The sequence below is a fragment of the Natator depressus genome, chromosome 23 (assembly GCF_965152275.1).
Source record: "Natator depressus isolate rNatDep1 chromosome 23, rNatDep2.hap1, whole genome shotgun sequence".
NCBI classification, from domain to species: domain Eukaryota; kingdom Metazoa; phylum Chordata; order Testudines; family Cheloniidae; genus Natator; species Natator depressus.
This window is the reverse complement of record NC_134256.1, coordinates 18,479,754-18,499,863: the sequence shown is the minus strand read 5'-3', so window position 1 is coordinate 18,499,863 and position 20,110 is coordinate 18,479,754. Positions and strand designations below refer to the sequence as shown.

The following is a 20,110-nucleotide window of genomic DNA, read 5'->3' as shown; positions in this document are numbered from 1 at the left end:
CTCTTCCCCATACACTGCCCCACTGAGCCCCATAACCCCATCCTAGAGACCCCCACGACCCTTCCCTTTTCCCCACTGACTCCCCCCCCCGGCCCCTACCCCACTTCACCTGCCCCATCACCCCCCGCTGCCCAGTGCCCTCCCCCCGCAGCGCATCCGGCGGGGCCCGAATCGAAACCGAATTGTGTCTGAGGAATCGAAACGGGGCGGGGCGACCTCGGGGATGCGGCGGGCGCTATAAAACCAGAGAAGCGGCCGGGCTCGGTTTCCTTCGCCGGGGTCTCAGCGTCTCCTCTGGACTCCCTCGGCAGCACCAACCCCCGCCGGCCCCGGCCCCAGCCCAAGGGCGAGTGAGGTGGGAACCAGCCGGGACCTGGGGGTCAGGACTCCTGGGTTCTCTCCTGGCTCTGCGAGGCGGGTGGGGTCTGGTGCTTACAGTGGTGGGTGGGAGCTAGGACTCCTGCGTTCCCTCCCCCGGCTTTCCCCCTGACCTCCTGGATGACACAACCCCCTGTCCCCCTCCGTGCCTCAGTTTCCCTTTCCTACCCGGTGTCTATTTCGATCGGGAGGGCTTTGGGGGCAGGGACCAGCTCTCGCCCTGTGGGTGAGGAGCACCTGCTGCGACCAGACCAGCGTTCAGCTGGGGTCTCATATGCACCCGGCTATGCCAGTGGGCGGGGGTGGGGATGTTGGGTTTACGTCCATGTGTTTAATGCTCGGTTCTGTTTTCTGTTCTGCAGATTTCTCCATGGCAGCAACAGGGCCAAAGAGGTGGGTGCTGGGTGATCGGGGGGAGGGGAGCACTGGGTGTTTGGGTTGGGGAGGCGGGTGCTGGGCCTTTGGTTGGGGGTGGGTCTTTTTGGTTAGGGGAGTGCTGGGCATTTGGGTACGGGGGAGCTGGGCATTGTTGGGGGGAGCAGATGGGGCTGGAATAACTCAGGTTTCACTGCTCTCACTCAGGCCAGGGAAAGCTGGGATCCCTGGAGGGGGCAGGGGGGCAGCTGGCCTGGCCTGCAGGGCTTGGCCGTGCGTGGGAGGGGGGATAACTAGCCAGGCAGATGGTGCCTTTCCCCCAGGATGACAGCACCTCCATCAGGTCTGTGCGGGCACCAGACTGGGGTAACAGCTACCTGAGGGAGAACCCCTGGGGCTCATAAGAACGGCCAGACTGGGTCGGACCAAAGGTCCGTCTAGCCCAGTGTCCTGTCTGCCGACAGTGGGCAGTGCCAGGTGCCCCAGAGGGAATGAACAGACCAGGGAATCAGCCAGTGATCCATCCCCTGTTGTTCACTCCCAGCTTCTGGCAAACAGAGGCTAGGGACACTATCCCTGCCCATCCTGGCTAATAGCCATTGATGGACCTATCCTCCATGAATGTATCGAGTTCTTTTTTGAACCCTGTTATAGTCTTGGTATAGTATAGGCCTTCACAACATCCTGTGGCGAGGAGTTCCCCAGGTTGACTGTGCGTTGGGTGAAGAAATACTTCCTCTTGTTTGTTTTAAACCTGCTGACTATTAATTTCATTGGGTGACCCCTAGCTCTTGTATTATGAAAAGGAGTAAACAATACTTCCTGATTTACTTTCTCCACACCAGTCATGGTTTTACAGACCTCAGTCATAGCCCCCTGAGTTGTCTCTTTTCCAAGCTGAAAAGTCCCCGTCTTGTTAATCTCTCCACATACAGAAGCCGTTTCATACCCCTGATCATTTTTGTTGCCCTTTTCTGAACCTTTTCCAATTCCAGTCCAATTCTTTCTGGAGATGGGGCGACCACATCTGCACCCAGTAGTCAAGGTGTGGACAGACCATGGATTTATAGAGAGGCGAGATGATATTTTCTGTCTTATCATCGGTCCCTTTCTTAATGATTCCCAGCCTTCTGCTGGCTTCTTTGGCTGCCGCCGTGCACAGAGCAGATGATCTGGGACAACTCTCTGCGCTGGCTCCCAGGTCTCTCCCTTGCGTGGGAACAGCTAATTGAGGCCCCGTCACATGGAGATAGAGTTGGCTGCTCCCTCTCTGAGCACAAGTGGTGCTCTTTTTAATTTTTACTCACCCGGCAGCGCCCCGGCTCCTCGTTTAAAACAAACAAGAGGAAGTATTTCTTCACCCAACGCACAGTCAACCTGTGGAACTCCTCGCCACAGGATGTTGTGAAAACCAAGTCTATAACAGGGTTCAAAAAAGAACTCGATAAATTCATGGAGGATAGGTCCATCAATGGCTATTAGCCAGGATGGGCAGGGATGGTGTCCCGAGCCTCTGTTTGCCAGAAGCTGGGAGTGAACAACAGGGGATGGATCACTCGCTGATTCCCTGGTCTGTTAACTCCCTCTGGGGCACCTGGCACTGGCCACTGTCGGTAGACAGGACACTGGGCTGGATGAACCTTTGGTCCGACTCAGTCTGGCCATTCTTATGCTAAGACATGGGCGTCATTGTCCCGCTGTGCGTGGCAGGGAGTCCAATCCCTCTCCGCAGGGCTGGCACATGCCCCAGTCCCCCAGTTCCCTTTGTCCTACCCACCCCATCTCGCAAGCCATGCAGGGCTGTCATTCACCCCTGCAGGTAGTTCCCCTCCTCATCCCCCTCCGGCCTGGAGCCTGGCCCTCCAGCCCCTAGGAAAGGCTGGCAGGGTAAAGCACCCCCTTTCCCTCCACCTTTCCCAGGGCTCGGCCACCCCCACCCCTGTCCCCCATGGGCTGTTAGGGGTCTGGAGGCAGGGAAGGGGGTGGTTGGTTCTTTAGGCAGTGCTGCCCTCTGGTGGTCGGAGAGGAGATTGCAGCCGAACCTGGGCACCTCATGGAGGGGGGGCGGGGGTGGGGGCTGATGGACCCAGGGACACCCATTGGTGGGAGGACAGACAGCAATTGGGGGCGGTGGGGTGTGTTTATGATGAAGCAGGAGCCTCTGAGGATGGCTCGGTGACCCCTCCCATCAGCAGGGGGCGGGATACCGGGGCAGATTGGCCCGTGGGTGTGATCCCGGGGATGGATACCAGGGTAGGTGGGCCCATGGGGGTGATCCAGGGGGCAGGGAGGGAGCGGGATACTGGGGTAGATAGGCCTGTGTTGGGGGATGGATGGGAGATTTCTCCTGGTGAGTGACATGCGTCTTTCTCCCCCCTCCACAGGAGAGGGTTCCAACAGAGGCCCCCCCCCTTCCTCAAATACCTGCAGAGTATCCTGCGCAAGTACCCAGACGGGGGGCAGATTCTGAAGGTGAGTCCTGGGCTTGGGGAGTTCATAGCAGGACCCCCCCCGTCCCGCTCCAACCACTAGACCCCACTCCCCTCCTAGAGCCGGAGATGGAACCCAGGAGTCCTGGGTCCCCTACTCAGTGGAGCTATGTGCCCAGGCTGTGGGGCTGGTAATGAGCTGGGGTTGGGTGGGATCTGTGCTGATCTGCACCGCCGCCCCTTCCCCCCGCAGGAACTGATCCAGAATGCGGATGATGCGGGGGCCACGGAGGTGATCTTCCTGTGTGACGAGCGCCGCTATGGGACCCAGAGCCTGGCTGCGGGGGGGCTGCAGCGAGCGCAGGGTATGAGGGGGCAGCAGCCGAGGGGGCTGAGGGCGACAGATCTGGGGAAGAGATTTCTGATAGGTGATGGTGGGGGGCCCTGGGGGGCCTGGCAGGACCGGAGGGGCGTGTGTGAGGAAATGGGAGTGGATGGGGGGGCTAGAGGGCCTTGGGGGGGTGGGAGCTAGGGAATCAAGGGTCCTGCCTCTCATACAATGTCTAGTGGGGCTGCGGGTCCTGCCCCTCACACTATGTTGGGGAGACAAGTTAGGGGATCAGGTTCCCACATCTCACGTGGTGTCTCAGGGGGAGCTGGGGTGATTGGGGCCCTGCCCCTCACGTGGCGTCTGCGGGGGTTGGGGCCCTGCCCCTCACGTGGTGTCAGGGGAGATTGGGGGGGGTCAGGGCCCCGCCCCTCATGAGCTGTCTCGGGGGGTCGGGGGGCATCAAGGCCCCAGCCCAGCCCCTCGTGTTGTCTGGGGGGATCGGGGCCCTGGCCCTCACACGCTGTCCCTTGCTCCAGGCCCGGCGCTGGTGGCCTACAATGATGGGCTGTTCTCGGAGGCCGACTGGGACGGGATCCAGAGCACGGGCGACAGCCACAAGCTGCGCGACCCCGGCACCGTCGGCCGCTTCGGCCTGGGCTTCAACTCCGTCTACCACCTGACCGGTGAGAGCCCCGGGGGACAGGGACCTCACTGCGCCCAGCGCCGGGGGTGGGTCCCTGGGGGGGTTCTGGGTCCCTGGGGGAGCTCAGGGGGTCTGGGTCACAGCTGGGGGGGTCTCTGGGGAAGCTGAGGGGGGTTCTGGGTCACAGCTGAGGAGGTCTCTGGGGGGGCTCTGTGTTGCTGGGGGAACTTGCGGGGGGGGGGGTTCTGGGTCACATCCGGGGGGTCTCTTCAGGAGCCCGGGGGGGGGGGGTCTCTGAGGAATTTTGGGGGGGTCTGAGTCACAGTCCAGGGGGGGTCTCTGTGGGAGCTTGGCGGGTTCTGGGTCACAACTGGGGGGGTTCTGGGGGAGCTTGGGGTGTGCTGGGGCTCCCCGTCTCACTCCCCTCTCCCTGCAGACCTGCCGGCAGTGCTGAGCGGCCCCTGGCTGGGCGTGCTGGACCCGCAGCGGGTGGCACTGGCGGACGGCGGGCAGCAGTGGCACCTGGAGGAGGCGGCGGAGCTGGCTGACCAGTTTGCGCCCTTCTGGGGTGCGCTGGAGGCCATGGGACGTGGCAAGGGAGCCCCGGCGGCTGGCCGCTTCCCCGGCACCCTCTTCCGCTTCCCACTGCGCCACGAACCCTCCGGCGTCTCGGACAACCTGTACAGCTCCGAGCGCGTGCGCCAGCTCTTCCTGGCCTTCATCCACGACGCCCCCACCTGCCTCCTCTTCCTCCGCCATGTCCGGCGCCTGGCCCTGAGGATGGTGGATGGCCAGGGGGCCACCACGGAGCTGTTGGAGACCATGGCCACCCCGCGCCCGCTCAACGGGCCGGGCTTGGTCCAGGACAAGGTGGCTGCGGCAGCGCTGGCCACGGCAGCCTGCATCAAGGCCATGGCTACGTGCGGCACAGCCGCCGAGGGGGACGCAGAGCGCGAGTGGCTGGTGGTCTCGGCCGTGCCAACTGAAGGTGCCTTCCCAGAGCTAGCGGAGCTGGCGGGTGCGCTGGGGAGCTTGCCCGGCGTGGCTTTGGCATACCCGCTGCGGGGCGGCTGTGCCGGGCACCTCTGCTGCTTCCTGCCGCTGCCGGCCACGGAGGAGAATGCCACAGGGCTGCCTCTCCACATCAACGCCCCCTTCCACCTGACGGACGACCGGCGGCATGTCCAGTGGGCTGAAGAAGACCGTGGCCGGGACCACGCCGCCCGGTGGAACCAGCTGCTGACCGAGGAGGTGCTGCCGCTTGCCTACCGCCAGGCCGTCGTGGTGGCGGCGGCTTGTCCCGGCGACCCCTATGGCGCCTGGCCCGACCCGGCGTTGAGCCAGCACCAGCAGCGCTACCGGAGTCTGGCGGAACGGATCTGCCAGCAGCTGTGGGGCATGGAAGCCCTGGTGCCGGCCGGCCAGCCCGGCTCACGCCGGCTCCGAGCCTCGGACGCCGTGTTCCTGCCACAGAACGGGGCCGGCGAGGCCACGCTCCGGGTGCTGGAGGACGCCCTGGTGCAGGCGGGCGAGCCGCTGGCCATGGTGCCAGCCCACGTGCGGCGGGCGCTGGCTGTGGGCGGCCCAGCGGTGAAGGTGGCCACGCCGGCCTACGTGCGGAAGGTCCTGGGCCGCGTGGGTCCTGCCCAATACCCGGCCGACAAGCGGCTGCTGCTGGAGTACGTGGCCGGAGACAAGCGCTACGGGGAGCTGGCAGGCCTGGAGCTGCTCCCACGTGCTGATGGAGGCTTTGCCTGCTTTGGGGGTGCCGGCAGCACGGTCTATGCCGACAGCAAGGCTTTCCCCAGGTAAAAGAGCCCCCGGCCCCTCCACCCGCCTCCCAGGCCAGAGGACACCCAGTGAGCACGGCTCTCCCAGCCCACGGCAGGCCTGGGAAATGCAGGTTCTGTTGGGAGCCAGGCTGAGACGCAGGGATCCAGTTCACGCCAGGGCCACCAATCAGCCCCTGGAACGGGGAACCCATTGCCCCAGCCCCCCGACCAGCCAGTCCCCTGCTGTGGGGCCAGATGGGAGCTGGTGCCCCCTAGAGGGGACAGGCCCCAGGCCCCATTCCCTGCCGCCTCCCCCCAAGCCCTACTGTCTTAACTCTCTGAATTCCTGGTTTCCAGGATCCTGCTCCCTGGCCTGGCTGACAGTTTTCTGCCGGAGGATCTGACGCCCGCCCTGCTGAGTCACCTGCACCGGATCGCGGAGCAGGGTAAGTGGAAACCGTCCGTCCTCGCGTGCCTGTCTCTGCCCGGAGTGCCTGGGGCAACAAGGATGTTGCTGGCTGCTGTTACCCAGCCCCCGCACCCCAGCCGAGAGGCAGCCGTATCTCAGCGCCTGGCGAGGGGTCCCCATATACCCAGCCCCCGCGCCCCACACCAGAGGGGCTGTATCCAAGTCCCGGGTGAGGGGTCCCCGTATAACCAGCCACCCGCATCCCACCCCAGAGGTGGCTGCACTTCCTGTGGACTATATTCCGCTGCTCTGGGTTTGCCTGTGGGATGTGGTGCCGACGCGGTTCCGGTCCGGCTGTGATCCCGGGTCTCTCTGGTTCTTGCAGGGCTGTTCAGGAACCTCGTCTCTCTGGACCCGGCTGTCATTAAGCAGAACCTGAAGGGCGCCCTCCCCGTGGACTGGTTCAAAGGCGGCTCTGCCCACGTCACTTGGTGCCCGGGCAACCACCCCCACCAGCCTCCCCGCCCGTGGCTGGCTGCCTTCTGGGACTTCCTACAGCACCATGCCTGCTCCCTGGCGCCGTTTGAGGGCCACCCGCTCATCCCCCTCACCCCCCCGGGCAAAGGCGCCCATAGCCTCCAGCTGGCGCGGCCCTCTCCCATGCCAACGCTGCTGTTCCGGACCTGGGAGGGCCGCAGCCTCACTGAGGATGAAACTGGCGTTCTGGAGGCTCTGGGCTGCACGGTGATCCACAGTTGGGACCCAGCGCTCTGGCACCGCCAGCTGATAGACTACGTCCTGGCGCCCACAGCTGGCAATGCGCTGAAGGCCTTCGACCACCTGGGTGTGGTGGGTGTGGCTGCCCGGCTGGGCTCCCTGCCCCCGGATCGCGGCAGGATCCTCTGCCAATTTCTCTCCCAGGCGCCTGCTTCTTCCCTCTCTGACCGGGAGGCCAAGGTGCTGGGCAGCTTGCCCATCTTCCTGAAGGTACCCTCCGTCTTGCCACCTTGCCCGGCTGGGCTGGTGCCATCTGGCACCTACCAAGCTTTGGAGAGGAGCACGGTGCCAGCGGTGCCTGAAGACCTGGTGCTGCCGGAGCCGGTGCTGCGGTGCCGGGACGAGGCGGACCGCCGGCTTTTGCTCCAGACCCGGGAGAGCCTGCTTGGTGCGGCAGAGCTGGCGTTGCTGGCAGTGAGGGCGGTGAAGAAGGGGGTGTACGCCAAGCGGGCGCCAGATGCTGAGCGGCTCATGCTGTGGGTGCTGCGGCACGGGGATGCCCTCTTCGGGTACAGCAAAAAACTGCAGACTCTGTGCGAGGAGCTGGCCTTCATGGACCGTGGCGGGACCCTGGCACGTGCCAATGAGCTCTTCGACCCCCAAAACACGATTTTCCAGGCCTTACTGGGCCCCCGGTGCTTCCCACCCATGGCTTTCCAGGAGGCGGCCGTGCTCCGGTCCCTCCGTGCCCTGGGGCTGAAAACCAGCGAGACAGCCATCACCCCGGACCACATGCTAGAGGCTGCCCAGGAGGTGGGCCGGCTCCAGCAGGCCAGAGATGCCCCTGGGGCCATGGCCAAATCCCGAGCATTGATCGAGCTGTGCAACCGGACTAAGGCGCTGGGCCAGTTCTGCCAGAAGAAGCTGCAGCAGCTTAAGGACCTGGCCTGGGTGCCCGCCACCGACCCGACCGAGCGCCAGCCGAATGGACCTTTCCTTCCCCCGGAGAGGCTGCGATCGGCCCGTTACGCCGACCTGGCAGGGCTGGCGATGCCGCTGACTGACGTCTTCAGGGAGCCGGCCGAGGAGAAGCTGGGGCTGAGCCGGCCGCCCCCCCAGGAGAAGGTGCTAGTGAACCTGCTGCTCCTGGCACAGGGGGACCAGCCCAAAGACATCAGGACGCTGGTGCCGAAGCTTCACGTCATCTACCAGCACATGCAGCAGAATCTGGGGCAGTTTCGGACGGTGTTGTCCCACGCTGTCATCTGGACCGGCAGTGGATTCTCCGCCCCAGCCAAGGTGGTGCTGGCCTACCCTGACAGCCTGGACTTGAGCTGCCTGGTGCCGAGGGTCCCCCAGGAGTTGCTGCCTTACCGCCGGCTCTTCCTGGCCTGCGGAGCGCGGGCCGCGGTGGGCGAGGAGGAGCTGAGCCAGGCCCTGTGCCGGCTGGGGAAGGAGATTGACGGCCGTGCCGGAGGTGGCACCGAGGCGGAGCTGCGGCTGACGGTGGCCATCCTAGACTGGCTGAAAAGCAGAGGGCACCGGGGCAACGGAGACCTGCCAGTGCCGGTGCAGGCTCCGGGGGGATCCGGCTTCACTCTGCGTCCAGCCTCGTCGGCCCTGTATTGCGACATCGACCGGGCCAGCCTGGCGGATCTGGAAGGTGACGACGCTGAGTTGGCCGTGGTGCATGAGGCGGTGGCGCTGGCTACAGCCACCTTCCTGGGGGTGGCGCTGCTGAGCACGCGGGTGCTGCAGCCGCAGCTGTTTGAGGCGTGGGGGCCCTCGGAGCCCATCACCACGCGGATCTGGAACATCCTGCGGGAGTATACGGAAGAGGCCGACCTCTTCAAAGAGCTGATCCAGAATGCGGAGGATGCTGGTGCCAGGACATGCTCTTTCCTGCTGGATCTTCGGCACCACGGTGGTGGCACGGCTGGGCTGCTGGATCCCGGCATGGCCACCTGCCATGGCCCGGCCCTCTGGTCCTACAACGATGCAGCCTTCACCCAGGAAGACTTAGTCAACATCATCCGGGTGGGAGCCGCCACCAAGGAAGGGCAGGAGGGCAAGATTGGCAGGTTCGGTCTGGGCTTCAACACCGTCTACCACGTGACCGATGTGCCCTCAGTGCTGAGCGGCAGAAGCCTCTTGATCTTCGACCCCAACGTCACCCACCTGCGCAAGCACATCCCCAACCCGGCCTGCCCCGGCATCCGGCTGGACTTGCGCCAGCGCCCGGCCACGCTGAGCACCTTTGCCGAGCAGTTCCGGCCTTACCAGGGCTTGTTTGGGTTCCAAACGCAGGAGCCGTTCGACTTCCCGGGGACGCTCTTCCGCCTGCCTTTCCGCACCGAGGAGGAGGCCCGGAAGTCGCGGATCCGCCAGGTGGCTTTCGGCGTCGACCAGGTCGAGAGGCTCCAGAGCGGCTTCCGGGACTTTTGCCACCTCTTGCTGCTCTTCCTACGTGGGGTGCGGGAGGTGTCGCTGAAGCGCCTTTCGAATGAGGCCCCCTCTCCGGAAGCCACCCAGCCTCTGGCCACACTGTTCCGGGAGCGGATCAAGAGCCTTGAGGATGCTGGAGACTCCAGGATGGGCCAGTCCAGCATCGAACAACTGACGGTACAGTGGGAGTTGGACATCACCATCAGCCGCTACCTGGTACACACCTGCCAGGGCACCGGAGAGTCCTTGGTTCTGTTTCAGCAGGGGATGCGGGACGGGACCCAGCCCTCGCCCCCCAGCGCTGGAGTGGCTCTGCCACTTGCCCCCACTGAGCCGGGGAAGTGGGCTCCACACCTGGACGGCTTTGAAGGGCACGTCTTCTGCTTCCTGCCCCTGCCCATTGCCTCCGGGCTCCCAGTTCACCTCCACGGGGCCTTCGCCGTCCTCTCCAATCGCAAAGGACTCTGGGATGCCACAGCCAAGGGCGAGTGGAACTGGGCACTGCTGCGCGATGCGGTGCCGGCTGCCTGGCTCCAAGCGCTGAGCCTGCTCCGAGACATGCACCAGGAGGGTGAGCTGGAGGACTATGAATACCACACCTTCTGGCCGGATGCTGGCAAAGCCAGGCATCCCTTCACCGAGGCCGTGAAGGCCTTCTACCATGCGCTGGCCGATGGGCGGGACCTGGCGCTGTTCTCCGATGGCCAGCAATGGTGCACTATGAACAACGCCTGCTTCCTGGACTTCACCATCACCCATAACATGCGGGTGGGGCAGACGGCCGCCAGGGTCTTTGCCAACTTGCTGCCGGAGCCCCTTCTGGCCGTGCAGCTGCCGAACTGGGTGAGATCTGGGTTCCAGGCCAGTGGCCAGGAGGACACCCTGCTGCCCAAGACCTATGACTGGGTGAGGTTCTACCAGGAGATTGTGTTTGCCAACATGGGCACGCTGGACGCACCTGACCGTGACGCCTTGATTCTCCACGCCCTGGACATGAGTGATGCCACAGTAGACCAGCTGCTGGCCTCTGTGTCCTGCATCCCTACCACCCCCCGAGGGGAGCTGCAGCCCATTGGGAAGCTGGTGCACCCCCAGGGCAGAGTCGCCCCGCTGTACGACCCCCAGGACGGGCGCTTCCCCACCGGGACTGGCTTCCTGGCGCCGGAGAGGCTGCTGCGGCTGGAGGGGCTGGGCATGGCCAAGTACATGGTGCCGATGAAGGAGCTGATGGAGCGGGCCCGCACCGTGCAGGCTCTCTGGCAGCGTGACGGGCAGCAGGGATGCCGGAGAACCTGCTGCATCCTGGAGCTGCTGGAGCAGCTGTTGGAACAGGGTTCGGACAACACTGCCCAGGTGGCCTTCCGTGCCATACCCTTCCTGCCAGCTGCCTTGCCTGGTGCCCGCCATGAGCTCTGCCGGCCCACCGATCTCTACCACCACAAGTACAGGAGCCTGGTGGGGCTGATCCAACCCGTCCTGGCCGACAAGGACCTGGGAGGGGACTTCAGGTTCTCCAAGGCGCTCCAGGACTTCCTGGGGCTGAGCCGCAAGCCGCCAGCCGGCATGGTGGTGCGGCAGCTGGCGGAGGCGTGCCAGGGCTCCAACGCCCTGCCCAAGCTGGACCTCCAGGAGACCGCACGGGAGTGTTACGCCTACCTGGACAAGCTGCTGAGCAAGCAGCCCACGTGCAAGAAAGAGGTTGCTGAGGAGGCTATGGCATTCTCCTTTGTCCTGGTGGGGGAGCACTTTGTCCCGGTGAAGGCAGTGGCCCGGAAGCTGTCATTCGAGGCCAAGCCATATCTCCACCAGCTGCCAGAGGAGTACTTGGTGTTCAATTCACTGTGGGGGTGCGTGGGGCTGCAGGAGACCTTTGCCTTGGAGAACTACATGTTGGTGCTCCAGGACCTGGCCAGGAAGACGGCTGGGCAGATCCTGTCCCCAGAGGAGCTGCACTTGGTCCTGAGGCTAGTGACCATCGGGCTGATGGAGGCCTTGCCAGACCGGCAGCCAGTGGGCGCTTACGAAGCTCAGGGCATCTACTTCCCGGATCAGCAGGGTGTCCTGCGCCCAGTGGCCAAGTTGCACTTCGATGACACACCCTGGCTGCCCCGGGAGGAGGGGACACCCTTGTGCCATGGCCGGATCCCCCGGGAGTTGGCACTGCAGTACGGCGTGCCCACCACCAGGCACCGGGCGCTGGCCCAGGCGAAGATCCGGGGGCTGGCGCTGGCGCCGTGGGCGTCAGAGTTTGGCGCCCGGGAGGAGCTGACCGTGCGGCTGCAGAACATTCTGCGGGAATACTCCTCGTCCTCCCGCGACGTGCTGAAGGAGCTGCTGCAGAATGCTGATGACGCCGGCGCCAGCCAGATCCACTTCATCTGGGACCGGCGCCACCACCCCGCCCAGCGCGTCATCTCCGAGGAGTGGGGCAGCCTGCAAGGCCCTGCCCTCTGCGTCTACAATGACAAGCCCCTGACGCAGGAGGACATTGAGGGCATCCAGCGGCTGGGTGTGGGGGGCAAAGGTGGGCGGCAGGACAAGACGGGCAAGTACGGACTGGGTTTTAACACCGTCTTCCACCTCACGGACTGCCCCGCCTTCTTGACGGGCGACAGCGCCCTGGGCATCTTCGATCCCCATCTCCGCTATGTGCCCACGGCCAGCGAGCAGTACCCAGGCGCCATGTTCAGCATCAACGGGGACTTCAAGAAGACCTTCCCCGACGTCTACGCCACGTTTCTGCCCGACCTCTTCAACCTGAGCCAGGGCGTGCTCTTCCGGCTGCCGCTGAGGACGGCGGAGGGTGCGGCTGGCTCCCGGGTGTGCCCACGGGCTATCCACGAAGAGGTCCTGGAGGAGATGCAGGAGGCGCTGGCGCAGGAGGCTGAGACCCTGGTGCTGTTCCTTCGCCATCTGAGGACCGTCGTCTTCTCCGAGATCACCGAGGGCATGGCGCAGCCGTGGGAGCTGCTGCGGGTGGAGACGGAGATGGAGGAAGGCAGCCTGGCCCTGCGAAGGGCGTTCCAGGAGCGGCTGAGCCACATGGCTCTGTCGGGCAGTGAGGAGGCCATGCCGGCGAGGGTGGTCTACACGATGAAAGTCAGTCACGGCCGCTCTCAGCCTCCCACCAGCTGGGGAGTGGTGTGGCAGGTCGGGGTGGACGACACCGCCAAGAAGGAGTCTCCGGACCCGGAGTGCCTACCGTACGGCGCCGTGGCTGCCTGCCTGGACACAGTCCGGCCTGGCAGGGCCTTCTGCACCCTGCCGCTGCCGCTGCAGACCGGCCTGCCTGTCCACATCAACAGCAACTTCTCGGTGGACTCGGCTCGCCGCGATCTGCGCAAAGAGGATGGGGGGAGGCAGAACACGGCCTGGAACGGCTTCCTGATGCAGCGGCTGCTGGCCCCGCTCTACTGCCGGCTGCTGGATTGGCTGCGGAAGAAGCTGGGGGAGGCGCTGTGCTTCATGACCCTGGAGGCCTGCTGGGAGATGCTGGAGCCAAAGTATCTCTGCTACTTCCCAGCCGTGAGGGAGTGCGTGCCCCCGCCCTGGCACCAGCTGGTCAGCCAGGTCTACAAGCTCATTGCGGAGATGCAGCAGCCCCTGATACCCATTTACCAGACAGAGACCATCCGCCTCCATACGCACAGCGTGGAGGGGGTGAGAATCACATGGACTGCGACCGGTGAGGGCCGCCTGCTCCAGGAGCCCTTCTTCCTGCAGTCGGAGGCCTGTGACTCCATGAGCCATGTCCTCCAAAGACTTGAGATGAAACTCGTCCCTGCCTTCCAGGGCCTCCGGGAGATCCACAAGGAGTTCGCCAGGGTGGGCGTGAAGGTCCTGACCTTGAATCCTGGATCTCTCCGCTGCTTCCTCAAAGCGCTGCCTCTGGACCCACCCTGCCGGGTCTTGGAGACTCCCCTGAAGGACCAGTCCAGCTGCTCCCTCCTGCTGGAGTTCTGCCTGGCGGAGCTACAGAAAGGGGAAGTCGGGGACCTGGAGGGGCTGCCACTCTCCGTGACCCACGATGGCATGCTGCGGCCGTTCAGCACCCGGGAGCCGGTGTTCGAGAGAGGAGCCCACTGCCTCTTCCCGCAGCAGCATCACCAATTCCTCGCCTACCACATCAGCCACAAGAAGCTGCCGCTGCTGCTCCAGGCCGGCTTCCTGAAGGCATTCACCCTGCAGGAGGCAGCCAGGTTCATCCAGGAGGTGCTGGGGCAGCCGGACTGGGAGGCCCAGTCGGCAGAGGCCCGGAAGTGGCTGAAGGAGGTGTGGAAGCTCTTCAACCACATGATCTATAAGGCCAATGAACGCAAGGAAGAAGCCATAAGCAAGGCCTTCAGAGAGTTGGTCTCCCTCTTAGAGTACTCGGCCATCCTCCCCATCTGCAGCGACCAACCCGGAGACGAGCGCCTGGTTCCTCTGGTCTCCCTGCCCACCATCATCCATAGTTACTCCGGCGACGTGGAAAAATCCCTGGGCAAGCTTGGCTTTGCCAAGCTGGATATCCAGATGATCCCCCATGAGATCAGCTATCACTGCATCCGCCCGCTCCTGCTGCAGACACACGACCCCATTTCGGTGCTGAAGCAGCTGGCCACTAGGACGGGTCTCCGTTGGTGCGAGCTGAAGACCTATGAGACCAGAAGGCTGTTGAGGTTCCTCACGGAAAAGGTGAAGGAGCTGGCACACAACCTGCTGGCTCAGCTCCGGTCCCTGCCCTTGTTCCAGACGCATCAGGGGACATGGGTGGCACTGGCCTTTTACCACAATGTCTACGTCCTAGACACCAGGATCCCCAAACTCTCGAAGGACTTCCAGGTCTTGTACCAGCTGGACCAGCAGACTGTCTTGCTCCATGATGACCCTCTCCACAGGGAGCTCTCCGAAAGTCTTGGCATTGGCATCTTGAACGATCTGCAGCAATTCATCCGCCATCTCCTGCCCCATCTGCCCCGTCTCCCAGAATCCCAGCTGCTTGAGGCCTTGAGGCTGCTCGTCACCATCCAAAGCCACTACGTGGAAGAGTACCCAGCAGAGAAGAAGACCATCGTCTCAGCCTTCGGGCCCATCAGCTTCATTCGGGACAAGCAGGGGGTCCTACGCCCAGCTTCCTACTTCTACGATGGAGAGGTGCTGCTCTTCCAGATGCTGCGGCTGGATGCCAGGTTTGTGCCCAACGCGTTTTTCCAAAAGGTGAGGGTGGAGAAGTTGAAAGTGAACCCCTTCCTGCGGGATGTGGGCATGAAGCAGGAGATCTCGGAGGACGACTTCGTGGAGTTTGCCACGCAGATCGAGCGTCAGGCGGGACAGGAGGGCGCGGCGGCCGGCGACCTCCCCGCCCAGCGGAAGGCGCTTCTGTCACATCTGCTGTCCCAGCCCAGTGACTCCCTGTCGGACTGCTTCCTGGAGAGAGTCTCGTCCATCCGCTTCCTCACCCCATGGAGGGTGCCGGAGGATCTGGGGAACTTCCATCCGCCCTGTGTCCTTCACACACAGCCCGTGGCCCTCAAGGGTGCTCTGGTGGTGCCACGGGATGAGGATGTGGCCCTGGTTTGGACGTCCGCCGTGATCCTGGCCCTGCCATCATGGGTCCTTTGTACGAAGAACACCCAGTCCGTGCTGGAGCGTCTGGGAGTGCTGCAGGCCGTGCCAGCCCCGATGGTCCTGGACAACTTGAAGAACGTGTGCCAGGCACAGTGTGAGACCAAGGAAGGGCGGAAAACCCGGACCCGCATCTTCATGAAGACATACGGCTACCTGGAGCACGACTTGAGGGGCTTCGACGCCGACTGCCTGGCGGGGCTGCCGGTGGTGCTGGTGAAGGAGGAGCAGGTGGCGGAGGCCAGCGAGGTGGTCTTCTCCTTGAGGAATGAGCAGGAGTTTCGGCCCTATCTCTACACCGTGCCTCCACTGATAGCTGTCTACAGCGAGCTGCTGCAGAAGCTGGGGGTGGATCAGGAGCCCTCCGTCCGGCACTATGCCCGGGTGCTGCGCCGGATGCACCAGGAGACCCAAGACAAGGAAACCCTGCAGCCCAACCTCACCAAGACCGTCCTGCGGGCCACCCAGCATCTCTTCCAGCTGCTCAGCCAAGGGAAAGCGGACTTCTCTGGTGTGGAAGAGCTTCATCTGCCTTGCACCGATGGGAAACTCTACCGCTCCAACACCCTGGTCTTCAGCGACTGTGCCCCTGCTGACGTTAGCCAAGCCTTGGGGAGCACCTTCCGTTTCCTGGTGGACCTCTCCAGATGCCACCTGCCGTCTCCAGAATACGACCCCTGGAAGCTGGTGCGGCAGCTGCCCAAGCCCCTGAGGCCCCAGCTCCTGTCAGAGATCACGGAGCTGCAGCTGGAGGAGGACTCTCTAGAGCTGTGCCCTTACGGCGAGTTCTGCGAGAGCCGGAACCAGCTCCAAGGCATCCTGGTGTCTCCCGAATTCCGGGAGGGCTTGGCAGCGCTGCTGAGGTGGCGGAGACGGGACAAGGAAGAAGAGGCGGAGATGGCCAGGAGGGAGAGGGAGGTGGCTTTCTCCGCCGAGCAGCTGGAGGTGGTGTGCTGTGAGAAGATCCAGACGGTGATGATGCACCGTGGGGAGCGGCTGGAGGGGAGCCATGACTCCCGGGTTGTCTATGTGGTCCCGCATGCCAACGGGAGGCGCCAAGTCTACCTGCTGCATCAGGAGAGGATGGATATAGGTCAGTCAGTCCAGATCCTGGGCAGCCTGGCCCAGGAAGTGAACAGCATTACGGGAGGGGTGCTGCATTGGAAATCCATGCCAATCCTCATGCAGATGTTGGCCTGCAGGGACCCCGGCGAAGTGCTCAGCGTGCTGGAGCGGAACGGGGTGCCCTTGCAACCCAGCACCTACCCCAACGCCTACGCCCTGCCCAGCCCCGGTACAGAGATCCCCCAGGAGTGGTATGACAGCCTGGACATGAGTATCCTCAACACCTTTGCCCCGGGTGACTACGTGGGTTACCTGGACCCGGCAGCACCCGAGGAGCACTACCAGTATGCCGTGGTGATGGAAGTCCTGTCGGACAGAGCAGTGCCCCTCTACCGCATTGACCTGGGAGCCGGGCACCAGGAGGAGGTGAGTGCCAATGACCTGTATCAGTTCAAGAGGACCCAGGTGGATGGCCGTGGCCGGGCGCTGGTGCCGGGCCAGCAGCGGCAGCAGGAGAGGCGGGAAGCCTGGTACTGCCAGTCGCTGGGGCAGGTGAAGGAGGAGGTGGACACCTGCCTGGCCAAGATCTGGGAGCTGCCCGAGGGGGAGCGGCGGAAGGCGGTCCGACGGCTCTACTTACGCTATCACCCTGACAAGAACGTGGGGCAGAAGGAAATGGCCAACGAGGTCTGCAAGTACCTGCGGGAGAGGATCGAGGAGCTGAAGGAGGGCAGGAAGCCCCGGGCAGCGGGCAATCCCAGCAGCCCCCAGGCCTCGGGCAACAGGCACCACCCCAGTAGCCACCGGGGCTTCTCAGCCTCATGGCACGAATGGGACAGGGAGGCCAGGTGCCACCGGCAGAGCCGCAGGGAGTTCACCGGCCAAAGGGACCGTGGTTTCCACTACGATTTCTGGTCCTACCACCGGGCCAAGGCAGGCCGGCGTCCCCAGGCCGAGGAGGCCGGGCGCTGGCTCCGGCAGGCCCAGAGCGACCTGCGGGCGGCTGGCCACGATGTGGGGCGGCGCTGCACCAACTGGGTCTTCTACAAGGTGCACCGGGCCGTGGAGAAGGCCCTGGCAGCTGCTGCGTACGACCGGGGGGAGCGCTTCGAGCGGGAGCAGACGCTGGCCTCGCTGGCGCAGAAGGCGGCAGCCTGCGAGCCCGGGCTGGAGGGGCTGCCGGCACAAGTGGCTGAACTGCGCCGTCACGGCGTGGACGACAAGACCACGCAGTATCCCAGCTACCACCCCCCGCCCACCACCCCCAGCGAGGCCTTTGCGGCCGGAGAGGAGCAGGAGGTGCTGCGGCTGGCGCAGGGCCTGCTGGATGTGGTGCAGGCGCACGTGGCCCGGCAGTGAGAGCGCCCCCTGGGGGAGGCGCCAGGGACTGCACCATAGGGGCCAGCACCTACTACTGTTAACAGCAAGGGCAACCCCCTGTCAGGGACTGTGCCATGGAGACCTGGCTTCTCCAGCAGTGACAGCGCTCCCTGGGGGAGCCACCGGGGACTGCACCGTAGGGACCACTGCCCTCTGGGGGAGCTACCGGGACTGCACCAGAGGGACCAGAGCCTACTACTGCTAGCAGCAGGGGCAGCCCCCCTCCACAGATTGTGCCCTGGAAACCCGCCTTCTCCAGCAGCGACAGCGCCAGTGGTGGGGGTGGGGGCAGGGGGCTCTGTGGGTGGAGATTTACCGTCAGGTTGATGCTGTAATGGCTTGTGGGGGGTGGCCCTGGAGGCGGCTTGACCCTCTCCCCCGGCCCTGCTGTTTGCTTCCTCTCTGCTCCTGCACTAGGAGGAATAAACCCAGTTATTCCAGTAACCCAGCGTCCTTGAAGTCATGGTGTCAGCCCTTCACTCCTGGACAGCCCTCTCTTGGGGGTGAGGGGGTGGGTCCTAGCCCCTGCTGGAGGGGATGAGCCCTGCTCTCTGGGAGTGGGTGGGTTCCAGCTGCCCATCCCCCTCCCACCAGGGTCCCTTCCCCAAGGCTGGCAGTGACAGAGCTGGGCACCTCCGCCCCCACACACGGTCAGGGCTGGGGGCCTGCCCAGCTCAGAACAGGCACTGGGGAGAGGGGGATTCCATCTTTAGGGCGGGTCACAGATGTTCCAGAACTCATTGGGTGGCCAGGGAATGAGGCATGGGGTGTTTCCCCTCCAGGGGGCACCAGCTCCCATCTGGCCCCAGGGTGGGGACTGGCTGGCTCAGGGGGGCAGGGAATGGGGCATGGGGCTGTTCCCCTGTAGGAGGCACTGGCTCCCATCCAGCCCCAGTGCAGGGACTGATTTGCTCAGGGGGGTGGGGAATGGGACACAGAGCCTTTCCCCTCGGTGGCTGCTGTGGCTAGCTGTGGTTTCCAGCTGTTTTGTGGCCCCTGCCTGAAATAGGTTTACTGGTCTCAGCCCAATTACTAGTGGGATGGGCCATGGAGCCTGAGCCCTGCTCTGCCCCCTAGGGGTGGGTCTCCCAGAGTGGGAGGTGGCTGTGGGGAAAGGGGCTCACACTGTCGTTGGGTTCTGGGCGCTGCTGACCATGAGGCTTGGGGCCCAGCCCCTCTTAGGGTGTCTATCCTGGGGCCCTGCCCTGGGGGGCTTGCTGGAATGCACCATGCTCCAGTTCACTGGGAACCTGCAATGAGTTGATGCATGCTCCCAGCTCCATAGGATGGGCGCTCCTTCACCATGCCCTGCAGTCAGTATGGGCCAGAGAGACCCGATGTGACGCAGCAGGGACTGAGTGGGGCGGATTGACCTAGGAATGTTGCAGGGGAGTTTACTGGGACTGTCTGCATCGGTAATGGGACAGCAGGGGGTGGCTTCACTGGCTGGGACGATACCTGAGCCGGGAGGGGGATTGGTCCAGGTGACACCTTCTGCCCCGGAAACTGGACAAAGGCTGGAGGAGGAGCTGGGGGGAGGCTGGGGGAGTCAGCTGGAGGGGGTTTCATTTTTTGGAGTGGGCTGGGGAAGAGGAGGGAGCCCCCAGAGGTGGGGACTAATCTCCCTGCCCCCCGGAAGGACCTGACTAAGGCGTCCTGTTTGTGCCTACAAGCTCTGGTCTGGACTGTGTTCCTGTCGTCTCTAATAAACCTTCTGTTCTACTGGCTGGCTGAGAGTCACGGTGAATTGCAGGAGATGGGGGTGCAGGGCCCTGACTCCCCTATCTTCATGACAACTGGGAGATGGGGTCCTGCTCTCTGTTGCTGGCTGGGTCTGAGGCCGCAACCTCTCTAAGCCTTGTCCCTGGGCACTCTCTGCCCACTGGGGCAGGGTCCTGCGCCTCTGGTGAGGTACCCTCTCCGAGGTCAGGGCATAGGGCCCTTCGCTGGCTCTGGCTACAGGTCATGACCAGGGCATTCCGGGGGTTGCTTGGCCAGTCCTCTAGGTCACCCCCCATCAACACTTCATTGGGCAAATGGTGATGCACCCCCACGTCCTTGGGGCCCTCCTTGGCCCCCCATGTCAGATGTACCCTCGCCATGGGCACCTTGAATGGGGTCCTGCCCACCACCATCAGGGTCAGGTAGGTGTTGGGCACCAACCAATCTGGGGCCACCACCTTGGGCCAGGCCAGCGTCACCTCAGCGCCCGTATCCCAGTATCTATTGACCTTCCTCCCATCCACCTCCAGGGGAACGAGGCACTCGCTCCACAGGGACAGCCCCACGCCGACCCTGTAAACTGCGAACCTTGAATTTGAAGCATCCAGCCCCCCAGAGGAGCTGGCCTGGGGCGCTCCTCCCTCCTGAGCAGTTGTTAAGCTGCCAGCTCCTCTTGCCTGGGAAGCCTGCCCCTCATCCGGGTGGGTCCCTACCCAGTTAACCCTGTGTGGGTTCGGTCTGCTTAGTCTATCCCTGAGCTTGGGGCACTGGGTCCGTATGTGGCCTCTCTGGTCACAATGATAGCAGCTCATATCCCGTTGGTCCTGACGCTGGACG

At 64.0% G+C, this 20,110-nt stretch overlaps 1 protein-coding gene across 1 annotated transcript; it reads left to right on the top strand.

Annotated features, from left to right (window-relative positions):
* The first annotated feature begins 725 nt into the window (after positions 1-725).
* On the top strand, positions 726-17,817 carry LOC141976860 (sacsin-like). Its single transcript, XM_074938026.1, has 7 exons — positions 726-771; positions 3,138-3,225; positions 3,436-3,547; positions 4,050-4,196; positions 4,593-5,964; positions 6,286-6,374; positions 6,723-17,817. The coding sequence occupies exons 1-7, from the start codon at positions 749-751 to the stop codon at positions 17,528-17,530; spliced, it is 12,639 nt and encodes a 4,212-aa protein (XP_074794127.1). The 5' UTR covers positions 726-748; the 3' UTR covers positions 17,531-17,817.
* The last annotated feature ends 2,293 nt before the right edge of the window (positions 17,818-20,110 follow it).